This window comes from Brassica oleracea, chromosome C1 (genome assembly GCF_000695525.1).
Source record: "Brassica oleracea var. oleracea cultivar TO1000 chromosome C1, BOL, whole genome shotgun sequence".
Taxonomy (NCBI): domain Eukaryota; kingdom Viridiplantae; phylum Streptophyta; class Magnoliopsida; order Brassicales; family Brassicaceae; genus Brassica; species Brassica oleracea.
This window is the reverse complement of record NC_027748.1, coordinates 28,024,117-28,034,697: the sequence shown is the minus strand read 5'-3', so window position 1 is coordinate 28,034,697 and position 10,581 is coordinate 28,024,117. Positions and strand designations below refer to the sequence as shown.

General features: G+C 30.5%; 1 protein-coding gene across 1 annotated transcript; it reads right to left on the bottom strand.

Annotated features, from left to right (window-relative positions):
• Positions 1 to 4,166: 4,166 nt before the first annotated feature.
• Positions 4,167 to 6,086, bottom strand: LOC106298750 (ribonucleoprotein RB97D-like). The gene is made up of 2 exons (XM_013734899.1): positions 5,732 to 6,086; positions 4,167 to 5,620 (listed from the first exon to the last, which is right to left on the bottom strand). The coding sequence occupies exon 2, from the start codon at positions 4,923 to 4,925 to the stop codon at positions 4,356 to 4,358; it is 570 nt and encodes a 189-aa protein (XP_013590353.1). The 5' UTR covers positions 4,926 to 5,620; positions 5,732 to 6,086; the 3' UTR covers positions 4,167 to 4,355.
• Positions 6,087 to 10,581: the final 4,495 nt, after the last annotated feature.

Here is a 10,581-nt window from a genome sequence, read left to right as displayed (position 1 = left end):
ATAGAAAAGTATTTTACTATTTTTTAATGTTTTACCATCGTTACTATTTAAAGAAAAGTAAATGTAGTGTGTGTTTATCACATCCAATTTGTAAGAGAAAATATTGTGTTGTATTTCACATTTTTATATTTTATTTACTTCTAATATTTTCACTCATTTTTCTATTTTAATTTTCTCTCAATTACTCTATATTATACAACCACATTCTAGGACTGTAAAAATCATATAACGATATAATCTAGGTAGAAAAGAGATTTACCCCTATTTCTTTTTTTTGATTAAATTTTATATTTATTATTCAAAGAATGAATGGGCATGTACAATGAAAATTGAAAGCTAATTATAACTCAAAAACAAAAAGAGATCATATTCTCCAAATCACTCAACCTGTATACACCTCAAGCCATCTTCGAAAAAGCGCTTCCAATTTATGACTTCCCATGTATTTCAAAGACTGAATCATGTTTCTAATGAGTTTATCAATACGCCGTATCATTATCTCAGTGTTCAGCCGACCCCCTGGTGTCGTCTTGAGTTCCTTTCTCTCCAAATGAAATAAATACTAGTTTGAAAGACTAGCTTCAACAGGATAATATCCAAAAATGTCGCCTCGATCGCAGCAAAGAAGACACTGTGGTGGACCAGTTCGGTGATGCTGAAGACCCCGACAAGTTGGCTGTTAAAGTAATCCAAATGGTGAATGTGACAGGGCACGCACGCAAAAAACAGATGATCCCTGCTTTCATCCCTCTCTCCACAAAACAAACAACTTTGAGTGATCCCCCATTGCCTCATTCGAACACCGGTTGATAACCTGTCCTTAAAAGCCAACCAGACAATGAAAGTCTGTCGCGGAACTTGCTGAGGAAACCAAACAAGATGATGCGATGGGACTTTCTGCTTCCTGTCCCTAATCTGATCCTACGTTCTCAAAGTAGAGAAGTGATCCTAAAAGCCGTCATCTCCATGTCTCCAAAGTATAACATCTTTCCCGGCGTCTGAAATTGGCTTCCCTGCGTTCTCGATCTCATCATAGACAGCACTGAAAACTCTCCTACCTCGCCTTCTAATGTTCCACTCCCCATTCGTACAAGCTTCAGAGAGCAAGGTCTGCCTAGGGATCCCAAGATACGTCGGTCCCAAATCTCCTGTTTTATCAATGAGGCGACCCGTGCCTAACCATTTATCTAGCCAGAAATAGGTTGATTCCCCATTTTGAGCATCACAGCGCAGAAACGCAGTCACCATTGGCCTTAGATTCAACAGTTTTCTCCACAGCCAAGACCCCTTATTTGAGTCTTTAACCTCCCAAAATGATCCTTTATTCATTAACTCAACCTGAGCCCAAGCAACCCAAAGAGAGCCAGACAAGGTGAAGAGCTTCCATACCAGACCCAATGCAAAAACTGTTGATGTTTCTCTAAGTTTCCGAATCCCCAAACCACCTTCTGTTGTTGGTAAACAGAGATCACTCCAAGCTACCTTTGCCTTATGATGTGAATTAGGCGAACCAGACCACAAAAAAGCACTATGTAAGCTCTCTATTTCATCTAGACAAGCTTTTGGCAAGATGAAGGCTGTGCACCAGAAGTTAATCACACTAGAGATGACCGACTTTATGAGCTGAAGCCGACCCGCAAAAGAGAGCGACTGATGGGTCCACGCTTAGAGCCTGTTTCGAATTTGATCAATGAGTGGCTCATAATCTAATCTGGTCCATGCTTTAGTCGTCAATGGGAGCCGAAGATACCGAAATGGCAACATACCAACAGAGAGACCCTGCATCTCAGCACTTTGATGCAGCAGCAGCTTGTTCTGACCTGCAGAGTAGATAGAAGATTTTGCTGCATTTATATATAACCCCGACCATCGAGCAAACTGATCCATTACACTTAGCACCCCATTCAGTGAAGAGACACTCCCATCCGTAAACACCAAGATGTCGTTCGCATTTCCTTCTTTTTTTGCTTCTAAGATTTTTTACTCATTTTCGCCATTTTAAATTACTCTCTTTTACTCTATATTATTCAATCACACTCTCTGATTGTATAACATATATAGCAATATAATCTAGGTGAAAAATTGTTTTGTTCTTAGTTCAACTGCTTTAATACCACTAAAGTGGAATTTTTTTTTATTATTTTAAATTTTTTACTCTAGTTACTATTCAAAGAAGAGAAAATTTTGTGTGTCCCTTCCAATCTGTGAAGAGAAAAATGATGCGCTGCATTTCTATTTTTTATATTTTATTTACTCATGAGAATTTTCTCTCACTTTCTCTATTTTAAGTTACTCGTTTACTATATTATTCAATAACACTTTATGACTTTATAACACATATAACGATGTAAATATAGGTGGAAAAGTGATTTACTCTTGTTTAATATGGTTTAATACCAATCAAGTGGAAAATATTTTTTATTATTATAATATTTTACTCTCTTTACTATTCAAAGAAGAGTGAATGCAGTGTAGGTTTATCCCATCTAATTTGTGAAGAGAAATATGTTGCGTTGCATTTTAATTTTTATATTTTATTTACTTCTGAGAATTTTCACTCATTTTCTCTATTTTAGGCTTCGAAAGGTAACAGTGGGATAAGTAGTGCGGGTAAAGCGAAGAATATGATACGGTATGGCTTAAGTGCGATTTTATAAACTGCAGAATATTTGCGGTTAAACAAAAAAGCGTTACAAAATAAATGTGAATGGTAACAAAAAGCAGATGTGGTATGGAACGAAGAGTAGACTGGTAAAAGTAGAATAAGCGGTACAGGTAAAACTTTAATTTAAATATATTTTACTAATTATTATTAATAAATATATAAAATTTAAAATTCTTCTTATTACACCACATAGAAAAAGATACAATCAAGAATTTAAAATTTTCAACAGCATATTTGGAATCGTTCTCCGAATTTGTGTTGTTTATTTTCGTCTCTATCATTACTTCAGCAAAATCTGCATCTGCAAAATTTGAAATTTTGATAAAATTAAATAGTCTCATAGTAGCCATTATCACTCTTTTGTATATCAATATCGTATCTTGGAAAATCAGAAATAATTCTCCATTTCTTCTTCCAAACCCCGAAAGTACTCTTGATTACGGAACATAAAGATCCATGACTCTGACCGAAGAGTTCTTCTTTATTTCTTGGATGGGGGCCAGATCAGTGAAATTGTGACATATGATAGCTCACAACTATATTACGTGATGACCTATAGGGAGCTAGAAACCCTTGTTTATTGGGATAGCCGGAATCGACCAGATAATACTTGTCAAGTGGAGGCATAAGAAACTCATAATCACTTTCTTTTGCCATGGTTAGAACAGCTGTCTCGTCACATGATCCTCGAGCTCCATTCCAAATATAAGTGAATAACATATTGAAGTCGCATATTGCCATGATATTCAGTGATGCATTATAATGCATTTCCAATACATTCCTTGCAACTCAGGCGTGACTTTGACACAAACATGCGTTCCAGCCATCGCTCCAGCACAACCACTAAGATATGGATAATTTACCCGGTCTACTAGTCTAGAAGTCTTTCAGGAATTCTGTGTAGTTCTTGTGTTGTTTGAGTTCTAATATACTCACAAGCAAGAAGTTCAGTTTCTGTCAGAACTTCACTAAATTTTCTCATCACAGTCTCCTGATTTCGTCCAAACCTTAAAGTGACATCTCTCTGAACTTCATTGTGTCCACATATCAGTAGAATATAGCCACACTTTTTCAATGCTTATATTGGATGTCGGTTGTAGACCGTAATTTGTTTGTAGAATGTTACAAAGTTCCGTGAAACATGGAAGTGACATTCTTAGTAACTGAAGACACGCTACATCATCTTCTTGTAAGCGATGCCAAATATTTCTCCATCCCAAACCTCTATCAGTTCGTTGGGGTGCTCTTTGAAAATTTTGATCATAATAATTCAAACTTGGTTGAATTACTGATTCCTCAAATTGTTTGTTTTTTTTCAAATTCTACAACTCAACTCTCTCTTCATAGCATAGATTGTGGACATGTTGTGATCGCAATTGGCATATACGAAACGCATGAAAATTTTAAAAGCAAAAAAAATAAAATCATAAGCAACATTTCAATTTAAATTTTACAATGACTCTGAAAACATAAAACATACAAAACATATTTTATAGGAATAATGATAAGACATTTTAATAAAAAACTATTCGTCATCACTTTGATTATCTTGTTTGTTTCCCCATATGTTGAACAAACCTCCTGCTCTAGGTTGTCGTGAATTTTGTCCAGAATCAAAACGACTTGTGAAACCAAGACTGGGGTGATTGTGGTTGTTGGGTATCAGGCGAAGTTCTTTTTATTGCGCTATCTAAAACTTCATGATGATCGTCCAACGAAATCCATATTCAATATGATTTGGATTCATTCCAGCTGATTTGCCATTTCCAGGATTAGGTCTTTGACGCCTCCATTGTTGAGCACTCGTTGGTGTATCCCACTGTTGAACATTTGGTTGTGTACCCCACTGCTGAACATTCGGTGGTGTTCCCCATTCATGAGCATTCGGTGGTGTGCCCCATTTCTGAGCATTCGGCAGTGTGCTCCATTGCTGATCATTCGGCGGTGTGCCCCACTGTTGTGCAGGTCGAGGTGCGCTCCATTGCTGTGCAGTTGAAGGTGTGCCCCATTGATGTGAAATTGGAGGTGCGCCCCATTGTTGTGCAGTTGGTGGTGTGTCCCACCTTTGCGCATTTGGTGGTGTTTCCCACTGTTGAAAACCAGACTGTATACCCCATTGTTGTGGATTTAGTGGTGTGCCCCATTGTTGTGCATTTGGCGGTGTGCCCCAATGTTGTGCGTTTGGTGTTGTTCCCCACTGTTGAAAGCCAGAATTATTGTCCACAGAAGATGGATTCCCAGATGATAGTCCCAAACCCATATGTTTTGGAATATCTTCGTTGTTTCGTGAAATACCAATCAGAGCTTCAAGCAAATGTAGCTTTAATAACTCTTGGAGTGTATTAAGACATTTCCAATAAAATTTTGTATGTTTTGTAACTTGTAGATCAGGGAACAACGCTTCCGCCTTTTTCTATTCATCATAATCGTCTTGGTTGAAAGCACCAGGAAGAAGTTGTTGTAAACTTTGTCATTGAAAATCTCTAAAACCACTGATAGTGTCTTGCATTGTTGTCTCAAATAATTGTTTTCGACGACTTCCTCGTGAACCACTTCCAACATTAGTTCATGTGCTTCCACCTGATCTATGAAATCTACTCCCTCTTCTGCCACTAGAATGTGAACTACTCCATGTCTCCCACCTCTTCCAATATTGATTCCAACTGTTTCATAGGTAAATTCATTTGAAGGACGTGAATTATCGTCTAGGTTGACGTGATATACTTCTTAAATTTCTTCAGTCTCTGGAACTTCGGTGTCTGGCATGTCACCCCCTTTGAAATCTGAGTTTCCATGTGTGGAATCATCAGCTCGTCCCTCATTCATTGTCTCTTGTCTTCTTTGTCGCACATAATATTGTGGTTGCGAATATACATCATGTAATGCAAAACACCGTACCATTACATCCCAAAATTTCGGTGTCTCTCGGTTGAACGATTTTGTTATTCTATATCCCTATAAATACATATATATATATATATATATATATATATATATAATTATATCAATTTAGTTATATGTGTCTTAATAGTTGATAATATAAATATAAAGTTTATTAATTATTACCGCCTCGTGATTATTCCACCACGCTGGAGATGCGTAAATCATAGATGTTACAAGATCAAACGAAATGCCGGTGGATTTCATCAGAAACTTCCGCATCTTGTATGATTTATTGAACTCATCAAGCTTATGTTTGAAAAAAATCGTAATTTATATTCATGTTAAATGCAAAGTTGAATTTTTCAACCATATACTCTCTTCCATGAGCCGTAGGATCTTTAAGAGTATAATTTGACAAGGAAATTGCCTCATCAAACAATTCAATCAATGTTTTCTCTTGCTCGTACGGCCATTTGAATCTCTCTATAGTCTACAAGTTATAATATATACTAGGTTAAGACCTGCGCCTTGCGCGGGATCAACATTATATATATAAATTATTTTATGTATTAAATATTTTTACATATTATGAAATAATTAATATATATTTAATAATTAAATTTCAGTAACTATTAAATATATAATTAAATTGGTGCGAACATATAAATCAATTTTATTAATCCAAAAAATATTTTTTTTTATTTGATAGGATATGTAATTAAATTTAAATGATACTAACATAGATAATATATTTTAGTATATTTTTAATATTAATTTCTATTAAATGATAATTTCTACTCATATAGTTTTTTGATCATTTATATCTTTTATAGAAAAAAATTTAAATTACTGATAACAAAATTTTCATTGTGGGATTAATAGTTTTAGTAATTTATAATTTAAAAATAAAAATAAGTTGTCAATGATCGACAAAAATTTTAAACCATGGATCATAAAATTTGAATGTGAGACTTTTAACAGTTTTAGTAATTTATAGCCGTTTGTAAAAATTCAAAATGATGACAAAAAAAAATTCAAAATATAACATATACATAAAAATCTAAATTTTTATTTTATGGTTATTGTGGTTATTTAATTTATTTAATAGTTTAAAATTAAACAAATATGATAGAAGATACACTATTTTTTTAACAAATCTTTATTATTCAAAATAATTAATTGCCATATATACTTTAGCCATATTAGGCAATTCCGTAAATTTTATTTAAGGAAATAATAAAGTACATTAATGATGAATTTATTGTTAGTTTAATAAAAAACTTATTATATAATTAGATGGACCAACATATTTCTCTAATGATTCTAAGAATCATCCTAATGATGACATGTGGCTACAAAAAGAAGTTGTAATGCTTTTCAAATAATATATAGGGGATATCTCATATATATTAATTGAGGATCATTTAAAAAGTTGTAACCTTAAGTTTGTGCTAATTAAAAACAGACCATGTTTAGGTGTCACTTAATTAGGATGTCAGTTTAGCTTACGTGGCAGCTTAAGAATAAATTGAAAAAAATGTTGGTTCAAATCCAATTACTAGGGAACGTTATATTAACCCAAAATATAAGAAATATGTATTTTTTCTTAAATAAAAGCTACGGAATTAGCTAATATGATTAACATGTATATGGCAATTAATGACTATGAATAATAAACATTTGATAACATTTTTTGCATCATTCTTCATTTTTGTTTAATTTTATATTATTAAAAAATAGAACAATCACATTAACAATATAATTAAAAAAATAGATTTTTTCTTATATGTTATATTTTGAATTTTTTTAACTTGACTTTAAATTACAAAAGTGAGGAAGCCTTATATGTTATATTTTTAAAAAATTTAAATGACAGAAATGAGGAAACCTTATATGTTATATTTTTTCTTATAAGTTAGATTTTTGTTTATATGTTATATGTCATATTTTGATTTTTTTTAAACGACTTTAAATTAAAAAAAAATGTAAGTTTTCCTTAAGCATATGACTAAAAGCATTAAAATGACATGTATCAATTCGATGGTTGATCTGAAACCTTTCAAAACCATAAGGAAGATAAATATCAAAATAATTCAACTGTTGAAAAGTACTGTTCATTTTTTTCAAAAATGTATTCCGTGGAAATAAATAAGGTTTTTGTGTCATAATTTGTTTAATATCCAATCCGATCAACCCATGATATATTAATTATAGTTTAGTTCCATAATTTTTAATAAAAATTGATCCGGTCCATCGGAAAAAAATATATAATAACAACAAAAAATTATATATGTATAAATAAAATGATCAAATTTATAAAAACAAATTTCGATAATATATACAAATAAACTCACCATGCGCAAGGCGCATGTCTTATCCTAGTGTATAATATACCAATTATATTTTTTTTTGCATCTATATCATTAATAAAATATTTAACTTTCAAACTTACTATAGTTCTAGTTTCATTAGAAGCATTCCGACCTCTTTGTCCCGAAGCACTTGCGTTTAGGCCTGGACGTTCGGGTACCCATTGGCGTTCGGATCGGGTTTTTGGGCTTTCGGATACTAAAATTTTATTAGTACAGGTCGGGTTCAGATAATAAAAATTCGGGTTCGGTTCAAAATTGTATTGCATCCTAAAACCCATAAAGTAATCATGTATCGTACGGATTTGGGTAATATCGATTCGGTTCGGATATAACCGAAGTAAAAAAACAAAACTTTTGAAGCAAAACATAAAGAAAAACATCTAAATTAAATAAAAATTAATCTATCACACATAAAATTGATAAAATAACAATAAAATGTTAAATCAAGCATGAAAACAAACATCATTTGTAAACAATATGTATTGCCTTATAGAGAGTAGATTTTTTATTCCAATGAGCAAATTATAAAATATTTATTTATAACTAATTGTGTACTTAAAGTATTTATTAAAATTTTAATATTTATTATTATATATCATATTACCACAAATATTGAACTTAATAATTGAAATACTTATATATATTTCAAAATATTTATATTGACTATTAATTTTGGATTTTTTGGGTTACTTGTTCGGGTTCGGTTAATAACACTTCGGGTTCGGATATTTTTTGTACCACCCTACAAGATCCGTTCGGGTATTTTTACATTTTGGGTCGGATAACGGGTCAGGTTTTTCGGTTCAGGTTCGGTTCGGATTTCGGGTTCCGGATTTTATGCCAAGGCCTACTTGCGTTCCCTCGACGATTAGACGCCATTCTGCATTATTATCACAATATTAATAATACTAAATTGAAAATATAAATCAGAATTACACAATATTTTTTAACCTGATTATATCTATCTTATTAAAGTAGAAGAAATTTTAAGCTTTTGTTTGGCAACATAGATAACAGTTAAAAAAATGGTGTTGTTTGGAAATATGGATAGCAATGTATTAAATAAAAAATGTAATGGGCTTATGTTATCAAGAAAAATTAGAAATTCATTATACTATGAAAACAATAGATATGGATATCTTTAAAATATACGAAAATGACTGGCCCAATCTTATTACCTAAAAACATCTGTCTAAAATAATCATTAAAAATTATTAAGTTTTATATACATGTTTCAAATCAAAATATTAATTTTAAATTTATTTTAAAATATACATATATTCAAAATTTGATTTTACTAAAATGTTTTTTATAACCATTATAAAAATGTTTTAAATATATTTAAGAAAAATACAATACAAAACAATTTCTGACACCAACATAAATTAGGATTTTTATATTTCATATTAAAGTTTAAAAATATAATATATATTATTATTTATATAATGGTATGCATAAAATACTATTAATTATGATTACTTATATGATGGTAGGTAAAAGCATGATTAATTATATGATGATACATATATGATATCTAATAGTGACATGAAAAAATAAATAACAACATATTTTTGCAATATTATATCTTCTAACTTATTAAAGTAGAAGTACCTTTGGGAATATTTGGAAACAAAAATAACATAATTTAAAAGAAACATAATGTTATTTGAAAATATGGATAGCAATATATTAAAAATAAAATAATGGGCTTATGTTATTAAAAAAATTGAAGTCCATTATATTTTTATAAATTATCCGTTTGGACCAGATTTAAAATATATGAAAATGGCTAAATATAATAATTATTTTTTGTGCAACTTGTCCAATCTAATTAACTAAAAACATATTTTGTCTAAATTAATCATTAAACAAAATTCAAAACAAAAATTGATTCAAAAATATGCATGTATTCAAAAATTGATTTTTACTAATGTATTTTCCAATAACCATTATAAAATTGTTTTCAATATATATGAAAAATACAATATAAAGGAACTAATAGATTGCGTAATCTTTCTTTCTAATTTTTTTTATGGACCACCGAAATAGAATTAGATATACAATACTAGAAATAATTATAATATTTGGGTTACAATATCAAATGAACAATGAAACAAAAAAAAATTAATATATGAATGTATTAGTATTCCTTTATTTGTATTAAAAATACAATAATAGTCAAACAATAATATATAACGGGACCATAATTTTTAAAATCCAACAATTACCAATTAGTTATGAACTTATAATGTTCTTATAAATTAAAGCAAACATCCATGCACACGGATGGGTCAAGATCTAGTTAGTATTAAAATCAATTTTTTCTCTTTTCTAAAGCTTCATATTCCTAAATGTTTATTTATCAAACATTATCTATGATAAAATTATTTATTATGTGAACACTATCATATTTTTAACAATATTTAATTTAATTAAATAAATTAAAGACATTTCATAAACTAACTTATAAACATATATAATTTTCTTAACACATAAAATCTATTATTTGTTAGATTGTTCAAAGATATAATTTATAGGTATAAAATTAACATTTTTACATTATATATTCTCCACAACTAATTTTTATCTCACATTTCTAACTTAAATAATTAAGTCTGAACATATATATAAGTTTATATTATCTATATTACATTTGTTTTG

Coding starts and splice junctions, on each gene's coding strand:
- LOC106298750 (XM_013734899.1), bottom strand. CDS start 4,925: ATGGGTTTGGGACTATCATCTGGGAATCCATCTTCTGTGGACAATAAT.